Consider the following 22,106-nt stretch of genomic DNA (forward strand, 5'->3'; position numbering starts at 1 on the left):
TTTAATAAATGAGTAAACATCGACACAGGTGCTCTGTTATTGCCTCAATATTTGGACAGATGTATTTTCATTTCAAACTTCAACTGTAAAGAGCTAGATGCACAGCCATCAGAATATGTGACCTCACTGAATCTGCATAATAATGAGTTTAAACCTCAAAATAACTGTTTTCAATCCTTCTGTCATCCTCTCACATTAATATGGACACATATTTGTATTTGGGATCATCACAGAGATAGAAACACAGAGGTCACATATTCTGATGGCTGTACAGCGGTCACAGATTCCGACTGTCACAGATTTCGGTGCAACACCGGCATGCTTTCCAATATCACACACTGGAGCAGCATGATGCCACTGTTGTTTGTCCTGTGTAAAAATGCAATGGAGGCATAAAGAAGGGACTTTGTGGCTGCTCCGTAACACGATCTCTGTGTGAAAAGAACTACTTAGAGCAGCAAGGGGAATATTCTGAATATATGAGTACATGCTGTTTGAGAACTGAGAACACAACAATAGAATAAAGCTCATTCGAGTATAAAAAAAGAAAACAAACATTCAGTGGGTCCACAAAATCAGGCTCCCATTCATTGTCTATGGAGCAGCTCCAGACTTCATACCCTTACATCTCTTTGAGAGTAGTTCATATTTAGCCTATACAAGTTGAACTATAACATGACATATTGGAATTCTTAATTTTAGTGGTGTTCTCTTTGAAGCCGAAACCTTCCATACTTTAGCGTACAGTTGGTGCATTTTTTTTTTTAAATAACTGAGATAAAGACAAGAAAACAAACAGACAAACCTTCTCCAATTTTCTCTATCTTCAGGTAGTCTTCCATTATTGCCTGAAAAACAAACAAACAACAACAATACTGTCATGTCAAGCGTTCTGTTTCAACAGCTGTCATTACTTTACAGTAACATTAATAGTTACCTTTTCATTTCAAACTTAGATTTTATTAACCTACTGTCACATTTTAGCTAATGACATTAAGTTGAAGTCACTGTTTTACTTACAATGTAAAATGTGGCCTAGCAAGGCTGTGAAAAGCTAACAGTATGAATCAGGCACATCATGTTCACTATAAATTTAACTAATACTGTTTAGCTACAGCAATGAATCACGGCAAATTAACGTTTAAGTTACGATGCCTAAATAATGCTGTTACGCTACTTAAAATATAACAGTAACGTTATCCTAGATTTATGGCGAGCTCATAATGTTAACTTACCTCCTCTAACACTGAGTTTTAGCATCAGCTGTGGACAGTTCACTAACGTTAGTGTATCTTAAGACTGTAACTTAAACCTGGAAAGATGAAAATGATATAAAGTCAGCGTTGCCGTTATTTCCTTGCTAACGTTAAGCGAACAGGTTAAGGTCACTGATGTTAGCTTTACGTTAGCTCATGCTAAATCCACAAGGCTACTTTCTGTTGATTTTCTAGTTGCAGCTGACTCGCCGTCTGTCCGGGTCAATGGGTCAAAGTTTTCAACTGACCTGACAAATCACTTAATTCAGTTTTCAGTCCGTAGAAAGTAAAATAATAAGTTACTCACCTGGCTTTGCCTCGTTTCGTATCGTGCCTAACGTTACTCTGGTGCACAGACTGCCGCTGGAATGCTGACAGACTCTTTTGAATTGACCGCAGTTGAACAGCGGTTCAAAGACAGACCAATGAGTTCTCGTAATGTGTTTCAAAACCGCCAATCAGGGAACGGGATGCTATCACGTGGACTGAGCGGGAGAGAACGCGCCGTCGTAGCCAGGAACAGTTATGCCCCGAGTGTCGTCTCCCAGGCAGAGACCATCGTCTACTTTATCAGTCCTGTAAGCATCTATTGGATCAGTCTTGTGTTTTTTAAGCTGGTAGAAAGTGTTGCGCAGGGACAGCATGGCATGTTAGTATTTAAACATCTATAATCGTGCGTCTGCATCTGGTTTATCTTTATTAAAATTATGCTTACACTCCATAAATTGTCTTTGCTCAATCTGGTTGTAGAATTCCATCATTGGAGAATATGGATAGAAAGGCACAGCAGCATGTTTTTTTAGGTTTGTCAAGACCATTTAAGAAACACTATGGACCAGGCTAGTGGAACAGATTCAAAGACTGAATGACACCCAAGCAGATGATGGTTAGTAGATCCGCCTTAAACCACACAGCTGAAGTACAGATGGTGGACAAGTGAAATTACTCTTTGAAAGGTCCTACATGTCAAAGTTGTTGGTAGTAAAGACAGAGCCTTAACATATAGTTGCTCTGTGTATAAAATGATGAGGTCTGAGTACACACAGATTCCACTGAGTGTTGTGGAATAAAAGATTTTTTTTTCTTGTAACATGATAAAATAACTGGACATTCACTGTGAAAATACGTCATATTCATGGATGAATTACTGAGCGGGCATACTGGGAATAGGCCCAGGGGCCCAATGTCAGGGGGCACTTGCAAAATGTCACTCAAATGAACACCAATCAACCACGAAGAGACCACAAGAAGACACAAAAAGACCCCAAAGAGATGCTAAGGAACTGCAAGGAGAATCAATATAACTACAAAAATGGGCAAAAAATGGGACACAAAACAACCACATGGAGACACAAATCCACCACAAAGGGACACAAAACAACCACAAAGAGACACCAAATGACTACTACATGGTGTAAAATGATCAAAAAGACACAAAATGACCCAAAAGAGACCCAAGCAACTGCAAAAACACACAAAATGATTAAAAAAAATAAATAAAAAAGACTAAACTAAAAAAAAGATTCTTAAAGACTACCAAGAGATGCAAAACATTACAGTCAGTGGGTCTTGCCCTTACTTAGGAGAGGAGGTAGCAAGGTATGCAAGTACAGTATAATACAGTGTTAAAACCTAACAATAAATTAAATTCAAACCTTCACGTGTCTGATATCCATATACTATACTGTGATCAGGTTAGCCCATGTTTCCCACAGGTTCACAGTGTATTTGTATTGGTTGACCACAGTGGGTTCAGGTTTACATGTACTGATGGGACAGGAAAGTATGACATTTATTACAACAATTATTACATTTAAGAAAATATATATGAATTGGATTTGCATTTAGATAGAAGTAAAACAACAGGAGCTGTACAAGTAAAATACTTAAAGAGGTCGTTATATGCTGGTTACAGTTCCTATCTCATGATACTGTCTGTAAATAATGAATTAAATATCAACTTTTAAAAGATTTCAAAAAGTAATTTCTTGTACGTAATCTCAGCATTTTACTTTTAGCTAGTCAATGCATAATTTAAATGCTAATTTAATAAACCATTTACAATAGCACATTCATTGATTATTTGGTATTATACAACAGTTAGTTCCGGCCCTGCAATCTGATTGGTGGAGAGACAGTAAAACCGTGATGATATTGGAGTACAACATCACGGTTATTTCACTGTGTATGTATCACTCCGCCTCACAGCTGATTGCAATCAACAATCAAATCAAAACTGACGGTTAGGTCAGCAGTTGCGTTGCAGGCTAATTAATTCATCCACTGTCAAACAGCCAAAAATATGGATTTATTTCCTAAAATAAGTTTTGAATTGAACTATGAATGGTCATCAGAGGAAGATGAGGGAGAGGAGAAGCTGAATCCATCTGAGCACACATCCAGGTTTGTCAGTGTTTCATCAGCGGAGCTCAATGACTTGGAGAAAAGCAACATACTGTCAGATCAGAAGGCAGAGTCGGCTGTGCCTGTGAAGCGACAGTCCACCATGCAGTCACCACAGACTTATTTCACCGGCTGCACAATTAATGGAAACGTGCAGATAAATGTGTATAAAGAGTAAGTGCCTGGCGCACCATGTCTGTGTTACATAGCAACGGTGACAGCAGAGTCCTGAGGGAACTATTTTTGTTGGCGGAAGACAAATAAAATGCTTAAATTATCTATTTTGTCCTCATTTTTCAACATTTCTTAATCAGCCTTGCTTATTTAACTTTTGAACTGTTGTATAAAAGCAATATCACACTCGAGCTCATGATGCGGCCTCGTGCCTATGACGGAATCACAGCCGTGACGATATAGGAGTATAACATCATGAGCTCGAGTGTGATATTGCTTAATTAAAAATCTATAATTATAACAGTAGCACTCCAGACTTGATAGGAAAGAACACTGAATTCATAAGAAAACTCCTGATAAATAATTTAAAAAAAACTCCCTTAGAATGAAAAATATAATTTTAACACCTAAGTATTTCTTTATGTTGGTTAGTGTCAAACTAGAATTACCACTCTGTGCTTGTATGCCTTGGTGAGTCAAGTCAAGCTGCAGTAACTTTGCATCTATATCTGTGGACACCTGGACACTTGACACACATCTGACCCCCAGCAGCACAGAAGATCCATACAATCAACACAGTTTCAAGGTGGACACCCAAGATGAGTGTCACCAATTTAGTATCTGACCAAATGTCTCCCCTTCTGTTCTTGAGATATGACGAAGGATAACTGACAGAAAAGTGTTTGTGCAGAATATTATGATGCCACAGTGAAGTTGACCTTTGACCTTTTGGATACAAAATGAACCTCAGATTTGCAGATTCTTAAGTCCAAGGGGACACTTGTGTTAGCGATATTGCGTTTAGGAGAATGTGACAGAGGCAAGGTCACAGTAAACTTGACCTTTGACCACCAAAATCAGATCATTTCGTTGTTGAGTCTGAGTGAACATTTGTGCCAAATTTGAAAAAAAAAAAATACCCTTCAGACAGATGAGGTCATGGTGACCTTAACCTTTGACCACAAAAGTCTAATCAGTTTATTGTTGAATCCAAGTGGAAGTTGTGCCAAATTTGAAGAAATTCCCTAAAGGCATTCTTAAGATATTGTGTTAGTGAGAATGGGACGGACATATGGACAACCTGAAAACATAATGCCTCCAGCCATGAATATTATTGGTGCGGAGGCAAAAAGTCCTTAATCATTTTCACTGAGGTTAAAACTATGAACAAGGTTATCCTGCTTATGTGAAAATAATAAATGAAGACGAGTGAGAGACAGCTGAGTTGAGCTGTGTGTAGCTGACCTTACAGCTCCAAACCTTAATTTATTCAATTTCAACATGTACATATAAGTTACACCCACAGAGATTCTTAAATGAATGGAACACTATTGTTTGTGAATTATAGACTACTAACAACAATAAGCTTTTACAGCCTCAAAATGATGAGAAACCTGTGGATTTGTCTCATACTGTCAGTCCTGCGATGAAAAACTCAATCAGCTTCAGAGTAACAACAGCCGTCATTTATCAATCTCTCATTAAGTGCTTCAAAAACTTAAAAAGGAAGAAATAAAACCTTCTTAGAAATACAGTAAGATTCAATTTCTGCGAGACATACAAACAACACCAAAATGATCAATAATTTAACTAAGTGAGACTGATTTGTCAAAAACTTTTCACACCTTTTCATTAATTACATATTATGTACAAAAAGCATGCCTTATTCACAAGTGTGATGGATCTCTGCGTACTTAAAGAAAGGCTTGGAGCGATAAAATCTGCATGTTCAACATGAAAAACAGGATGGACTGGAGCCAATGTGCTTTTTGTTACTGTGCCCAAACATCTGCTCTGATTTTAGGTGGCCTATCTATTCACATATTTTATGCAAAATCCACCAAAAATAATCTTGTATGAGCATCAGATTATAAAATAAGGCATGCAAGAAAAAAAGTTTAATATGACAAAGCAAAAGGTCCTTTAACATTATGTAATTCTAGTTATTTTACATGCGTAGTGCAAATAGGTATATATTTGATATTGAAATGAGCATAAGCTTTTTCTGGACAAAGTATTTTAAAGGTACAACAAAGAATTGATACAGACTGTCTATTCTTAAGGAAGGTGTGCATTAAAATCACAGCCAAACTGGAGAGCTGCTTGGCTCTACTTTGACATACGTGTACTGGTCTTACAGTAGTTGTGCACTTGATTGTAAAAAGCAGTGCATAATGTGTAATAGATGGTGCATTACCCTTGCATTACCACCGGACTAAAACCTGTCTTGTGTTAAGTTGCACCGTGGACTCAAATGTAATGATAAGCACAGCAGTGCTCAAATCCCAGCAGGTATGCTGATTACTAATTATTCCGGACAGAATCGATGGCCCAAACTTTAGAAGATTCCTTAAAATGGGCCCTTGAACTTGGTAGAAAACAACCTGTCTTCAGTGGTGACCTCACGTTGCACTAGTGAGTGTGTTGAGTCCAACCAATAAAGCCATCCCAGATTTGAAAATCCAGCCTTTCTGTTCATCCTATCAGTATATTGGTATATCCATTGGTTTACGTTTATAGATTGACCTGTCACTATGTTTCGAGAATAAAGAAGAAATACACATGAAGGATATAATGATAAGAGGCAGCTTTAAAGTATTGACTGAAATAACCTGGCACCAAGTCGTACTGAAACGTGTTCAGTCAAACGATACCTGCTTTGGATCCTTTTTGTGCCGGGGATCTGATCCCACACTGGGCCAACTTCCCACTGAACAGTGTTGGGCAGTGACCTGTTGCTGGTAATGCATAACAGTAATAATATTACTTTTTTTTCAGTAATGAGTAGTGTAACTAATTACTATAAAATTTCAGTAATAATATTACAGTTACCCCAAACCAAACAACTTACAACGTTACTTTTGTTATCACATCACTACAGACTTGAAATACAACATCACATCAGCGGACTCATTTTAGTAATCGTCGGGCTGCACAGGCACGTCACAAAGCAGCAAGCTAGTTGAAAACGCTTACCTTAGCGGCTGTAAATATTCCCATTACTTTGATTTTGTCAGGAAGAAAGATGACAAGAATACTGTTGCTGCAGGTAGTCTTACTAAAAGTAGCAAGTAGCGCTACACTGGCTAAACAACCAAAACTTGATTTTAATCATGGGTAGCTGCAGCTACAAGTAGTGTGGCAAATTACTGTTGGCACAGAGTAATAAGTAAAATCTTATTACTTTTGAAAAGAGTAACGCGTAATGAGTAATATCTTACATTTTTAGAGTAACGAGTCCAGCACTGCTGCCGATTAAGCAAACTTTGTGTTGCTGTGTCTCCAGAGCTGCTCTGCTCGGCCCGGTAAGCCGTTTCTGAAGCAGCTGTCCCCTTGCGAATCTTAAGTTCAAAGTCTACCTGGTTAGCACAAACTAACACAGCAGCAGTAGCTAACATCCAATACAGAGCTGTTAAACAGTCCCAACAGACTCACACTGACATTGAAACGGCTCGACTCTGTTGTTAAGCCTGTGAAGTAATGTTAGCAGTGTGGTACTAACAATTAGCCCTGTCACTGTGTGTGTGTAGGTGGACTCTCTGTACCTGGCATGGAGCTCACACTCCCACAGCAGCAGCTAATGTTACAACCCATACAAGTCTGTGGTGTGGTGAAGTCGAATGCAGTGTATTTGACTGAGTTGGCAGTTCAGCGTGCCGAGGTGCCACCAAAACGATCAGAAGTACTCCACCCCACTCCATTGATGTCATGGGTACCGAATGAAGTACTCTATCGGTATCAATTTAAGAGTACCGGTAGTGGTACTGGTATCATAATTTTTTATGAGTCAGACTTTAATATTAACTAGGGGTGGGGGGAAAATTGATACAGCATAATACTACGATATGTTTGCGTGGAAATATCTCATTGACACACAACGCCAAGTAGTATTGATTTTCTTATAATGTAAATTAATAATATTGAAAATACAAATTAAACTCTTTGTAGCCTACTAAGATAAAAGAATGAGTTGCTTCATCAGTCCACTAGATACATTTTGCTGCAGTGTAAATGACTGAAGTGAGATGGACATACTGAAAACTTTTTATCTTATTAGATCAGACAGATGTTAAGGTAGGTAAAAGGTAATAATTTGCAATGCATTTCAATATATGTTATTGCAATACTCAGCAACATGTTTAAAATCGCAATAAAATTGTATAGTGGCTCAAGTATGGTGATAATATTGTATTGTGGGGCCTCTGGTGATTCCCACCCATAATATTAACAGGTTGATGAGTTAGATCAAATATTCATACCATCCATATATATATGGACTATATTTAGGCAAAGGCAAAATCTGGTCTCAGGCCCATTACTTCTCTAACATGGTTTTTGGCTCAGCACATATTAGGATCAATACTGAGGGAGGAAATCAAGCTGAGCTCATGCTCAGATTCTGATGCCTGACTTGCCCTGAAGACATGGTGCTTTCACTTTAGGTTTTAAACAAACACATGTCCACCAGTGGGATCTTAACAGTAATCATTGAAGTTTCAGCACCTCTAATATGTCAATAAGCCACCTGTTGATTTGTGAAATGGCTCAGGATGGAGTCAGAAAATGATTCATTTCCATGTGAACAGCAAATGATGCTGCAAAAGGAGCACATACAAGAGGAAGTGACAGGAAGCAGCTGACTGAGACCCTAAGAACTTAAACCCACCAACATTTATCTGCATTCTATTTAATGAAAATCCAGCATCTAAACTGTACAATGGGAAGTGCAGGGCCACCGACACTGCTGCAATTCTACTCCAGTCCACAAATTCAATTGCCTTCCACCTTTAAAACCAAGCCTCAGGCTGCTGCTCTGACTGCAGTGAACTGGCACAGTTGATGACTGCACTCAGTAATACCATATGTCATCAGTGTGTTTGGTGTGGTCACTCTGTTGTGGCCTGTTGTGTTATAAATGCGTAATTCTACTGACAATTTTTAACTTAACATATGCATACATATACAAACATAATGCACAGACCCATGGGCAAAATCAAATTCAAACAGTCACTGTAATATTACACTGATACCACGTGAGTTAAATACTCCTGCAGCACATACGAGAGATAAAAAATATAAGATTGTATATACACAATACTGAGTGACAAAGAGCTATCACAAGTTTTCAGCCTATGGCAAAATATTAAAGTGACACTATTTAAGTCCATTCTAAATATGTTCTGGTCACAGCAAAAACAGAAAATCACAACCTTATTCCATTATTTTAGACAATAATGGAAGACGTGATAATGAAATACTCAGATTAATATAAGTTTTTTTCTAGAGGCTGATGAAACTTTTGTGAGATAGCATTATGTTGAGATAAATGTTAGTAGTTTACATAGCCAGTGCATGGACTACCTACACTGCTCATTGTTTATACATATTAGCTCAACCTGGTCAGTGCAATAAGTGTGCCTTGACATCTCTCTCTTTGGTGCTGCCAGTAACATGTAGTGCCTCTGCCATCCAACTAGAAACCTCAAACCCTGCTCACAGCCCCATGAGGCTGTCATTTCATGACACCCCACAACTTACAAGACAGAATAAAAAAAAACACAGTAATAACTTAACTATTCTTAGAGCTTCACAAGAAGTGTGGCTGAAAATGTAAAACTTCTCCTGAGGGTGTTGCTCGAGAAAAGGCCGTAGAAGCAATAAAAAAAGGGTCATCTCAGGAATATGAATGTGAATAGGCAACTTTCATAACAATCAGCAGAAATATCGTATACAAAGTTGATTTTCTGGCTTGAGGTGGCGCTAAAGGGAAGAACAAAAATGTAAAGAAGTTATCTTCTGAGGAGAATTAATGTGCTCTGTGAATGTCATGACAATCTGCCTATTAGAGTTTGATATTTCTTATGTTCAGGTTAAACATTTGGTGAAGGTGGGAATGATGAGAGTATGGCTTTAAGAAATAGCAGTAATATTTGAAGAATTCATCCTCTTGGAAACATGAATATTCATGCCTGCCTATATTTTTCAGACAGGGGAGACTGGGGGTTGGTTGGCACACTTTTCACTGTCTTCCATATTTCTCTGGCATAATTTAGGTAAGAATATTCTAACCAGCAGCGAATGAAAGGTTAAGGTCTCAGTTGTAAATATATATGATTTAATGTCCACTAATGTTTTCTAACATTAGGGAATTTGTGATTAAAGTAATTTTGTGTGTTTGTGCTAACCAGCCCAGTAAGGGGGCACATGTTATGGGATCAGTTGGCATAATGTTAAAATGCTATAGTTACAACAAAACATTATGTTATGGTACAAGTGGTCCACATGATGGTGAAAAGGAATGTCTGTTGTATCTTTTCTTTTTTCTTTTTTTTTTAAATTATGCCATAATTTCAATACTTTTATCATAACCTTTTAGTTTTTAAATTGTACAGATTTTAGGAATATGAAATACCAAAAAAATACCAATATATGAACTAGCGGACTGTTTCTATTGCAGTTTATCAGTAATTTATCAAGAATTGTCAATTACTTTTGCCATTGACCATTCAAAATACTACTACTACTACTACTACTACTACTACTACTACTACTACTACTACTAATACTACTAATAATAAACCTTGCTCACATTTGACCTAACTTTGTGTTAGCCAGCTACCATCACTCATCACAAACTTTCAATTCTTATATCAAAATTTATACAACAGTTAGTTCCGACCGAGTAATTTGATTGGACGAGAGGCATTCCGTGAGTGCTGATATAGAGTACAACATCACTGGGACTTGTAACAGTAAAATCACTCTGCTCACAGGTGTTATAAATATAAATACAACCGTTAATTAACCAGCTGTCACACTCGCTACATTGACGCAAACTGACACTATAGCGTTACACTATATATACTGAATTATCAATGATCATCTGATGAGGTACTGATGAGGATGAGGGAGAGTGGAAGCTGAATCCTGCCGTGCCAACATCCAGGTTTGCCAACGTTTCATCAGCCGAACTGGACGGAGTTACACAGCTGCAGATCAATGTAAATACAAAGTAGCTTGTGAGTTCCTGGCATGTGTGCTGCGTTGCCTGGCAACAGACTGGGGGAACTGTTTTTTTTTGCGGAGCTACATAACATACTTAAATAATTGATTTCATCACCTTTTGTTAACATTTCCTTACTCTGTTGAACTGTTGTTCGGCTGCTGTAACTGTCTTCGGCACTCGGCCTGCGGCCCCGTGCCTTCGACCGAATCACAGCCGTGACGATATACAGTACAACATCACTCCCTCTCATGTGATATTGCTTAAGTAGCTGATTCCTTTGTCTATTAACCAAAAGTAACACTTTTCCAATATCTATATCTAACACAGTTTTATATTATGTTTAGTCCACAGACCAGTGTATTAGTGACTTTTAGATGTATCATCGTAGTAGATGGGTGCAGGTGAAGAGAGCAAACATTTTTGTTCCATTTTTGTTTCTGTGACTTTTAAAGGACCAGAAAATATCTGTGTGCCAACCAACCCAAGTCAGCCCTGCCATGTCAGGTCGAAGTGTTGGCTGAGAATTCTGACCTCATGCTGGTGGTAGAGGTAAAGTCAGGTCAGAGGGTCACCAAAACCTTTGGAGTCTTCCTCTGGGGACCATGAACATCCACAGCAAACTTAACAGCTGCTCGGTGGTTGAGCTATCTCGCTCTCGGCCAAACAGTGGGGAGAGACACCTTTGTCCTACGGCTTCGCTGCTGCCAGGGTAAAATGTTCATGTAGCACTAATAAACCCTAAATGAGAACTTGTTCAATGGCAATGCAAAATAACACACTGTATTCATCCACTTTTAAAATATGGTTTAAGTCACCATGTGCAAAAATGATGACGACATCCAGTTTGTACAGTAAATTTCTCAGAGTGTCTGTCTGTCTGTCAGTCATTCCAGGTCTACACTCAAAGACAAGTTTACCATTCAGTGAAGACTTCTGGGACAAACACATGAGCAGTGTCCTCCAGACATCCCATATAACAATATAAACATATAATTTGAGTATTTTAGACTAGTCTGGAGGGAGGGGTGATGGGTGTGTGTTTGATGTTCAGTTTGGAGAAAGTGACAGTGTCTTCTCTCTCTCCTGAGTGCTTTCCTTCCCATCTTTATCTCCTTAAAGGCCACATCTCTCTCTGATTCTCTTCCTCTTTTATATATGTCTCCTCCACATGTCTGTCTGCCATGGTCCCTCTCCGTCTCTCAGGTCAGAGGTCAGCCTTCATCAGGCTCAGCAGCCTCTTCTTGTGCTCTGCAACCTTTTATAGATGAGACGAGGTGGAGAAACACAGTTTCAGGGTGTATGGGTTGGACCCATCTGTAACCAAACACACACACACACACACACACAAACATAGTTAGTATTAGAGGCTGTATTATAGCCATTAGCCCACTCTGTCACAGATATAGGGGTATTAGAAATGAGAAATGATAGCAGGGAGTGCAGTAAAGAGATTTTATTCAGCTAAAACAAGTGTTCATTGAACTAAAATGGGAGGAGTCTTTGTCTGTATGTCTGTCCTCTGATTTTCTTGACATCCGATCATCTGATTGTCTTCAACATTTGGTGGGTGTATTCCTGAGAACCCAAGGACCCTTTAGATGGATTAAATTATACCAGAAGCATGAAAAAAGAAGAAAGAAAAAAGCGATCCGCACACCAAAAGAGCTCCTGTATGCAATTTTTTATTTTGCGTGACGTTTCGAGCTCGAAACCATGCAAAAAAAATTGCATACAGGAGCTCTTTTGGTGTGCGGATCGCTTTTTTCTTTTTTCATGCTTTTGATACTTTGTGATCCAGCACCCAACCCAGTGGACTTTGAGGATGTGCGTGTCCTATTTTTTACTTAAATTATACCACCGTGGTCTCAAATGTGCTCGCCGCTTGTTTTGTTGTTGATAACAGTGTTTTCTACATGGAACTGGGTTGTTGTTAGCTGTGTGTCCAACCCCCAACCTAAAGAAATGGATTGCACTTTGTCAGGCCTCTACCCTAAGACCTGTCCAACTTGGGTGTCCCACCTGAACACTAAGCTCCTGCTGGTATAGCTCTTAGGGTCACTGAGGCACACAAACCCCCTGACCACAATAAGGTGGCAATCCCTCAGGGAGGAAAACTGAAAAATAAAATAAACAAAAAATAAAATAAAAATTAAGAAAAAATAAAATAAAAATATCCTTCATCCAGGCACAACCAACATCTTAACATTTATCTTATTGGATGGCCATTAGGCATCTAGACATATGAAATAAATTTGAACCTAATAATTACAATAACCTCACTATAGCCAGTATTTACCAAAGCTAGTCTTATAAAAAAAACTTCTCAAACTAACAGAACTAACAAACACAACAGATATAGGCCAGAGCAGAACATTTTATATTTTTTTGTTTTGTTTTGTTTTTTTGTCATTTTTTTCCCTTCACTCCACTCTCCTTTGAGCTGCTGAAAGATGCAGGAGTGAAACGTTAATAAAAGCTTTGTAAAAATCACTGTGATTATCAAAAAACAGCGTGCAGAACTAGAGGCTGGGCGGGGCTTTATGTAGGGGTCTGGCACACACAGGGCATTTGTCCTCAGCATGTGACATGCAGCAGGCACTCATCTCTCGCTGTGCTTGTGTGATTGAAGAAGCGTTCGCACTGACAGGCTCACACTCTATGCTCACACTGCTATATTTACTTGTTTTTTGTTGTTAACTATATATTAAGTATCTCACGACACGAAACGCTACGATGAGTTTAACGGAGCTTCATGCTACTGATGCATTCTGCCTCACTGAGACTGAGAAACCTGATGCAGATGCATCTAGGCTCATTTGCATACTAAACAGTGATTGGGTGTTTACTGGGGGGAGGGTCTCTGCCGACTGCAGACAGTAGATCACACACAGCCGGCACACAGCACGGAGTGGAGTGGAGATAGATGAGAAAACTTTTCTGTTTTGTGCCTTTTTCGGCGGATTTGATTTGAAGGGGCAAAATATTTGTTTAAGGGGGCATTGCCCCCTCTTGCCCCTGCGTTAAAACCGGCCTCGCTTGCAAGACAGACTAGCAGTTTCCATTTGTGTGAGACCACATATAATTATAGAAAACATGAACAGTATATTCTGTATTCACACTTGCCATGCATCACATAAACTGATCCCATATTGTATGTGTGTATTATTCAGTCTAGTTTACCTAATTTTCCAAGTTTTAGAAATAAATTAGAAAAAGTATGCCTCCACCAACCAATCAAGTTGCAGTAAGAGTTTACATCCATGTCTGTCCAAACTCATATGTAGCCATGACAGTTGATAATGCTTCAAATATGGACATTGCTGAAAAGAAGCTACATACTCTAAAACATGGATGCTTCACATGAACCCAAGATTAATATCACCCATTCAGTATCTAACCAAATGTCTCCCCTTCTGTTCCTGAGCTATGACAATGAATAATGGCCAGAAGTGTTTTTGAAGAATATTATGATGTCACAGTGAAACTGACCTTTGACCTTTGGCATATAAAATGTCATCACTTCATCATTTTATTCTAATAGACATTTGTGTGAGGTTACAGTGACCTTGACCTTTGACCAACAAAATTTTGATCAGTTCATTCATTGTTGAGTCTAAGTGGAAGTTTGTGAAAGTTCTCTAAAGGGCAGCCATAGCTGTCACTGGCGCAGAGCCATAACTAGCCCATACTTTGCCACTCACTCCCACTTCTCAGTTTCATAAAAACACATTAATTCATGATTTTTGCCCTGCCTCCTTACAAAGGTGCATGCTGGTATCCCATTATGAAAATGAACTCCGAGCACAGGCTAAGGTGGTGCTACCTCCTACAAAACCTCAGGTATCCAGGAGAAAAACTACATGTTTAGAGAGTCCCTCCCGAAAATAGCCTGCTCCCATGGCTAGCTGTTAGCAAATGTAGGGTACCATGTCATGGGAAGTTGTTTGGATGAGTGGTTCTCGAAAAAGCTGTTCTGAACAGGCATGTTTTCAAAGGGTACTGCACAATTAAAGATGAATCATTCATTGGTTACAAGTAAGTGAAACTGTAAGATATTCATTCAACCTTCAGGATACAGGTGCTACCTTTATTTAATGATGATCAAAGTCAATGTAGCATATTGTAGTTCTGATTCAAATGCTAATTCTAGTGTAGTATATTCTAGTCTTGTTGTTGTTTGTAGTTGTTTTTAATACTAATTTAATTTCTAGTAAAGTTTACTCTTCAAGAAAACCTTATATTTGTTGTTAGTGTAATGTTTACTTAGCAGCTGTGCACTGTCAGTTTGGTACAAATCCTGTTCCCACTTCTTTAATAACCAATTTAAGGGACACTTATCAAAATGTTTTTATATGTTATGTGAAATGTAAAACACTTAATAAAATAGATAGCATATATTGTGGTATTATAGTCGGGTATCACTGAGGAAATTGGTCATACTGTATCTGTATAAATCACTGCTCATGTTTGACATATGACACTCTGCCACTTTGGACATTGAGTAAATGAATGGTTGTTGGATAGAAAATGTCTTTCAGACAGACTTACTGGGTATCCTGATCTGGTAGTGGTTAAGAACAGTAAGGACCTCCACAGCCTCCGTCTTACTGTCAAACTCCAACAAGCCAGAGATGGTCTTAGACGAGGCTAAGAGACAGATACACAGTGTGAGATCAAAAGAGAGCGGTAGATAAATTGAGAAGGACAGACAAAGTAGGAGTAGGAGGAGGGAGTAACATGTAATTAACACAATTGCTTTCAAATTCATCAGTTCACACAGAGCAGTAAAGAATCCTTTCACAGACTACAAAAGGAGAATGTGTACTTAATAAACATTAATAAGAACCTGAGTTCAAATTTTACTTACGTTTGGCATCAAACATCTTGAATTTGACGAAGCCAGGCACATCATGCTCCGTACACAGCTGCCAAAAAACACACAGCAGCTGATAAATAAGTAAAGCTCTGTTAGGTTAGATGTAAAACTTCAGTTATAGGAGGGTTTCATCACAGACAAGTCTCCATCTGTCCTCAGCAAGCAACAACATATTCAAGACATTTACACACCGCTCCTGTCTAGATCATGACATTTCTCATCTCAGTGCATCTAAATATGAAATATTACTATCCTCATTTGGTTTGATGTTGAACCTGCAAAACATGGCAGTTTTTCAGGATGATATGTAAAAAAATGAAGAACAGAAATATGTGAAAATATATGAACTGGCCAGTGTGAGCATGTGGCAAACAATTGTGGCCAAGTGACCGGGTGCGTAGTCAGAACATAATTACCTGTGACACCAGGTGGAACACAGAACATTTTCTCCTAGCGGTCTGTTAAGATACCAGGCACTTTGTTAGCGTCTCTCTTTCCATGGCTGTGTGAGTATGATGTGGTTCTGATAGTATATTTCATCAAATTTACTTGCTCGCACCCCAGTAAAGCGTGCGGTTATTGAACTGAATGTAAAAACTTTCTTCAGGGCACTGCTGTCGGCCGAGCAGTCTCATTGAAGGGGAAGTAACCGGTATGCAAGAGACGGGGTTGAGCAGGTATCTTTATTGTCTTTAAATCTTTGCTTTTCTTTATTTTTGTATGATGCTGTGACATTGTGTCCTGAGGTTAATGGGGTGTGATTCCTTTTAATTGCACAGGATGATGCGAGTTACCAGACTCAGGTCCTGTGTCGTCTGTTGAAGTGTCTACAATTAGTGCACCGTAGGGAGGTGAGTGTGCACTGTGGCTGCGATTTATGTAAATGCATTTTTGTATTTGTTATCATAAATAATGGTATGATTTGCTGTATAATCATTTGTCTGGTGTTGACAGTGACCCTTGATTTGGAGCAAGTAATCTGCTCCAGTCCACTGTAGTGCATTTATTCTGAATTTAGTAGCCCTGTGAACCTAACAGCATAGTTGTACTTTATACATCTTGTGCAATAGTGTCTGTAATTGAAACGTTGTTGAAGATCCAGTTGGTTTCCTTTCTATATTTACTTCTTGTATTTTATCTATTTTTCTATTTGGATAAATTGTAATGTAAGATTATTTTCATTTTCATAACTTTACAGTCTGCCTGCTGATTCTTCAGAAGTATAGAGTTACTGCAAGTAATCTTATCACAAGGTTAAAGTTTGGTGCTGTGAGCAGGGTCTACTTTGTAGAATACAGCAGCCTGAGTGGTAAAAGAGACAAGCTGGGTTTTGCATGGTGCTTGGGGTGTATGTGTGAAAGTGGACTGGAGCAGTGCCGGTGTTGGAGTCATCACAGCAGGAGAAGCAAGATCAGCCATCACAGCAGCCTCCACCAGCTACATCCAGCATCATTGTAACAGGTGTTTGCCTGCCCGGTGCGTCTGATAGGTAACAATGTCGGATGAGTTACAACAAAAGGTAAAAGCCCTTAAAGCCAGAGCACAGCTGGATAAGGCAACTATAGCTAAGCTGAAGGATGTCAATGACACTTTAAGAGAAGAATTAAGGGCTATGAATAACGTTCTTAACGGGCAGGCGGCAGATACTGGGAGCACATCAGCTATCTGCAGAGAGCGTATTGTGTATCTGCCTAAAGAAAAGAAATGTACAACTTTCACTGGTGGTACAAGTGCTACATTTTATGAGTGGTTGGATGAGTTAAATGCTACTCTGAGTTATCGCCCCTTTACTGGTGCCAAAAAGGCAGCATTCATTCATGAACAGCTGGGGGGAGAAGCTAGGCAGGAAATAAAGCATCAACCCCAAGCGGTATGGTACGGTCAGATCCAGACCAGGTGTTAGAAATTCTTAAAGAGATATATGGGCAGCCTCCATCGCTCACTAAGTTACAAAAACAGTTCTTTGACAGAAGGCAAAAAGAGGGTGAGTCACTGCGTGAGTACTCTCATGCGTTAATGGCTATCATTGGAGGAATTATGGAAGTAAAGTAAAGTAAGTAAGGCGTGGGCCGGAGTGTTAGCTCTGCGGGACCAATTTGCTGAGAACGTGTGTGATATTAGCCTTCGTAGGGAGCTTAAGACAGCAATTAGACAACAGCCTACTATATATTTTTTTGATCTCCTTAAGGAAGCTCTCCAGTTCTAGTTCAAATGTTTGTTGGATACAGGGTCAAATATCTCCTCTGTTACTGCAAGCTTTTAACAACCAACATCTGAAACCAAAATTAGAAAAGGGGCTAGATGACTGTAGCTGGTTGCATGCCCAGGGGTTGGACATTCCATACATTGGTTACTTTGAAACTGACATCGAGGCAGTGGCACTGGGCAAGACTATACCAGGGAGAGGTATAGTAGTGGTAGAAGATCTGGTTGGCGAAATTGCACAGCAGCGCAAGCGAATGGTACCAGGCCTAATTGGTATGAATGTGATTAAGAAGTGTTATGAGCTCATGCTCTGTGGTAAAAGTTCTGGCCCACTGCCATCCTCGGTGTCTGGTATGGACTGGGAGTATGCTTTCGCAGCATGCCTGAATGAGCAGGCAATATCTTTTGAGAGTAAGTGTTATGCTTCTGCTGCCTCCCCCACCCTCGTTCCCGCTGGTTCAGTGTGTTTTGTCTCAGCGTCTGCACCCAATAGCAAGTTCTCCTCCTTCTATGTTAGTCGAGCCTTTGGGGTTTGAGGAGGGGAGCTTGCCCAGAGGCATAGTGGTCTCCAGTGCATATGTGGAGGTTAGCAATGGCCATTTGGCTGTCCCAGTTATTAATGTTGGGAGCACTGACGTAAGGTTGAAAGCTTATACGTGCCTTGCGTCACTGCAGGCTGCTGAAGTTATAGCTGGGGAAGACATTTCAGTTTGTTTTGAGCGGGTGGGACCACAGCAAGAGCAAGTTATGATCAGGGAGCAGCAAGAAGCCACAGGGGTTCGAGAAGTGCCCCTGGAGATAGCCAAATTGTGCTTCCCTGGGCTTTCTGACAGTCAGGCAGAACAAGCTAGACAACTCTTGTGCAAACATTCACATGTTTTTGCTTCTTCTGATAGTGACTTGGGGTGCACCAATCTTATCCAACATGAAATCCGTGTGGTTGACGAAGCACCTGTGTGTGAGAGGTATCGGAGAATCGCCCCTAGCCAGTATGAAGAGGTGAAAAATCATATCAAGAAGCTTTTAGCGCAGGGACTGATAAGACAAAGTAGTAGCCCATACTCTTCCCCCCTGGTGATAGTTCAGAAAAAAGATGGGTCCATCCGTTTGTGTGTCGACTACATACGGTTGAATGCGAAGACTCGAAAGGATGGGTATCCACTTCCACACATTGAAGAATCCCTGGACTCCCTGAGTGGCACGAGGTTGTTTTCTACACTGGATTTGGCAAGCGGACATAACCAGGTGGAGGTGGCGGAGAAAGATCGGCAGAAGACAGCATTCTGCATAGCGTTCGGGTTGTACGAATTCAACAGAATGCTGTTTGGTTTGTGCAACGCACCAGGGATGTTTCAGCGGCTTATGGAGCATATCTTGGGAGATCAGCGGTTCCAAGCCTTGCTGCTCTATTTGGATGATGTTGTTGTTTTCTCTTCAACATTTGAGCAACACTTGCAGCGATTAGATCTGGTCCTCTCATGGGTCGCACAGTTCAACCTAAAGGTGAAGCTTGGCAAGTGCTCATTCTTCCAGTCAGAGGTGTTGTATCTGGGTCACATCATTTCGGCACAGGGGTTGGCAACTGACCCAGAGAAGATTAAGGTGGTGGCAGAGTGGAGAAGCCCTCGTTATGGGGCTGAGTTGCAGTCGTTCCTTGGCTTCGCAAGCTTCTATAGACAGTTTGTGAGGGACTTCGCAAAAATAGCTGCTCCCCTTCACGCCCTCTCTGCCTTGGGCTTATTCAAGAAAAACCAGTAGCGGCAGCCCCTACCGGCATGCCCATTCGAGAAGCACTGGAGCCCTTCGTGTGAAATGGCATTTCAGACCCTCAAGCAGAGACTAGTGTCCGCCCAGGTGTTGGCGTATGCAGATTCTTCCAAACCCTTTACCTTAGAGATTGATACCAGTCACCAGGGGCTCGGAACTATCCTGTCTCAGGAGGTCAACGGACAGAGGAGGCCAGTAGCATACGCAAGCAGGGGGTTCCGGGGAGCAGAGAGGAATATGGAAAATTACAGTGCCATGAAGCTGGAGATGCTGGGCCTTAAGTGGGCTGTTACAGACAAATTTCGAGATTATTGTATTGGCAAGAAATTCACCATTCTGACTGATAACAATCCACTGAGCCATCTGCAGACTGCAAAATTAGGAGCTGTGGAGTAGCGGTGGGTCTCAGAGTTGGCCCGATTTGACTATGAGACAGTGTACCACCCTGGCCGGCAGAATGCAGCAGCTGATGCTTTGTCCAGGGAGTACTCAGAGCCACTCTTGGATGAGGAGGACCCCCACTCAGACAACTACTCTGCCCCACCCGCCCCCCAGCTTATCAGGTGTGATGAACAGGCAGCAGGGCCCTCCACCCAAAATAAATCCGCGACCAGTTTCCTGCTCTATAGTGCACAGTCTCTAGCCAGACTACAACAGGCTGATCCTGAAGTGGCCGCTTTCCTCAAGTACTGGGGTAGAGCAGAAAAACCCAACCATGGAGAGTGGCTGGGCGAATCGTCAAGAACATTAGAGCTGTTGCACCAGTGGGAGAGGGTGGTAGAGTGTGATGGGGTCCTGTATCACCAAGAAAAGCCAGGGGAGGGCCCACAGAGATTAGCCCACATTATTGGCCAGGAATGTACAGAGATGTTAAGGAATTTTGTAAATCCTGCGAGAGGTGCATTGTCTCTAAGGCGCCCCAACCCAAGGTTGTGACATCTATGGGCAGCTTGTTGGCGTCCCAGCCGCTGGAAGCGGTGGCAATGGACTTTACAGTGTTGGAGCCCTCTTCGGATGGGAGGGAGAATGTTTTCATTTTGACCAACGTGTTTTCCAAATTCACAATGGCCATTCCAACCCGAGATCAGCAGGCCACCACCGTGGCCAAGTGCCTGGTTAAGGGGTGGATTTAACCCTATGGCATGCCAGCCCAGTTGTGCTCAGACCAAGGCAGATGTTTTGAAGCAGAGGTGGTGCAGTTGCTCTGTAAGTTGTATGGAATGAGGAAGAGTCGAACAACTCCGTACCACCTGCAGGGAAACGGCCAGTGCGAGAGGTTTAATGGAACACTCCACGACCTGCTACGTGCTCTCCCTCATGAGAAGAAAAGGAGGTGGGCCGAGTATCTCCCAGAAGTGGTATATGCATACAACACGACAGAGCATCAAAGCACGGGATATTGCCCTTACTTTCTCCTGTTCGGGCGGGCACCCTGCACACCTCTAGATATCACTCTGGGCAGAGGAGAGGAGCAATTTGGCGGAGGAGTCAAGGAATGTATATACGTATATATATATATATATATATATATATATACATTAGGGCTGGACGATATGGCTGAAAAATGTATCACGATATAAGTGTTTCATATCAGTCGATATCGATAATTATTGAATTTTTTAAAACCTATTTGAAATAAGGACCAGAAGAAAAAAATGTTAAACACTGAACACTTTTATTTTAAATGTAACCTTTCCTCAGTAATGAACAAACAAACACATGGGAAAAAGAGGTCAACATAACCATGAAAAACAGTCAAATAAATAAATATACTGGTTAATTATAAAATCCGAAGTTCTGCCAAACTGGCAAACTGACCTTTCCTAGACAGAGTCTACTGTATATTAACACTTAAAATAACGTGTACAGCAGTGGCGGCTGCTGGTCTTTCAAGGAGGGGAAGCTCATTTTCGGCCTACATCATAAAAAGTCTCTGTTTATTTATATGTAAATTCTACCCTCCGTTCCTTTTCAAGAAAATTATCTGTGACCCTGTTGTACCAACTAGGCGTCTTTTCCAGGGACTTGACCAGTGTCCTCTCAATGGCCAGCAGAGCTAGGCTGGCCAGCAGAGCTAGGCTGCTTAAACGGCCTTGGCCCATTGTGTTGCGGGTGTAAGACTTGAGCCGCTTTAAACAGGAGAAGCTCCTCTCTACACCTGCAGATGTAGCTCCAATTGTTGCCACTAATGACAACAGTTTGTACAGCTGAAGCATTGCATTATCCAACTCCATGTCTTTAAGAAACAGCAAGAAATCACACAGCTTTCCCCTGTTGCCCTGCAAGTTCTGGTTTGAATATAGGATTGAAGTTCAGACCTCAGTCTCCCTGAATCAAAGAACTGGCCATAACTTTTCAGGACACTTTGAAATGCCTCCTCTGGAAACACTTGTCTCATCTCATCAAATTTCCCTGGATT

The 22,106-nt window shown here is 40.6% G+C and overlaps 3 protein-coding genes across 7 annotated transcripts in view; 1 reads left to right on the forward strand and 2 right to left on the reverse strand.

Annotated features, from left to right (window-relative positions):
- The window catches only part of cdk1 (cyclin-dependent kinase 1), a 25,784-nt gene extending 24,109 nt beyond the window's left edge, over nt 1–1,675 (reverse strand). The window contains exons 1-2 of the mRNA XM_050070736.1: nt 1,564–1,675; nt 806–848 (exon numbers count right to left, since the gene is read on the reverse strand). Of these exons, the coding sequence (XP_049926693.1) occupies nt 806–842 (37 nt within the window). The 5' untranslated portion in view covers nt 843–848; nt 1,564–1,675. The remainder of the gene's footprint in view (nt 1–805; nt 849–1,563) is intronic.
- borcs7 (BLOC-1 related complex subunit 7) overlaps nt 1–22,106 on the forward strand; it is a 1,032,483-nt gene that overhangs the window by 538,680 nt on the left and 471,697 nt on the right. The gene's annotated exons all lie outside the window — the stretch shown is intronic.
- LOC126406430 (heterogeneous nuclear ribonucleoprotein L-like) overlaps nt 5,064–22,106 on the reverse strand; it is a 122,767-nt gene continuing 105,724 nt past the window's right edge. For 3 of the 4 annotated variants that reach the window (XM_050070698.1, XM_050070699.1, XM_050070702.1), the window contains 4 exons: nt 15,707–15,764; nt 15,388–15,486; nt 12,859–12,953; nt 5,064–12,153 (listed from right to left, as the gene is read on the reverse strand). In XM_050070698.1, coding sequence (XP_049926655.1) covers nt 12,895–12,953; nt 15,388–15,486; nt 15,707–15,764 — 216 coding nt within the window. In that variant the 3' untranslated portion in view covers nt 5,064–12,153; nt 12,859–12,894. The remainder of the gene's footprint in view (nt 12,154–12,858; nt 12,954–15,387; nt 15,487–15,706; nt 15,765–22,106) is intronic. The other variant, XM_050070700.1, reaches the window with a different exon arrangement.

The sequence above is a fragment of the Epinephelus moara genome, chromosome 19 (genome assembly GCF_006386435.1).
Source record: "Epinephelus moara isolate mb chromosome 19, YSFRI_EMoa_1.0, whole genome shotgun sequence".
NCBI lineage: Eukaryota > Metazoa > Chordata > Actinopteri > Perciformes > Serranidae > Epinephelus > Epinephelus moara.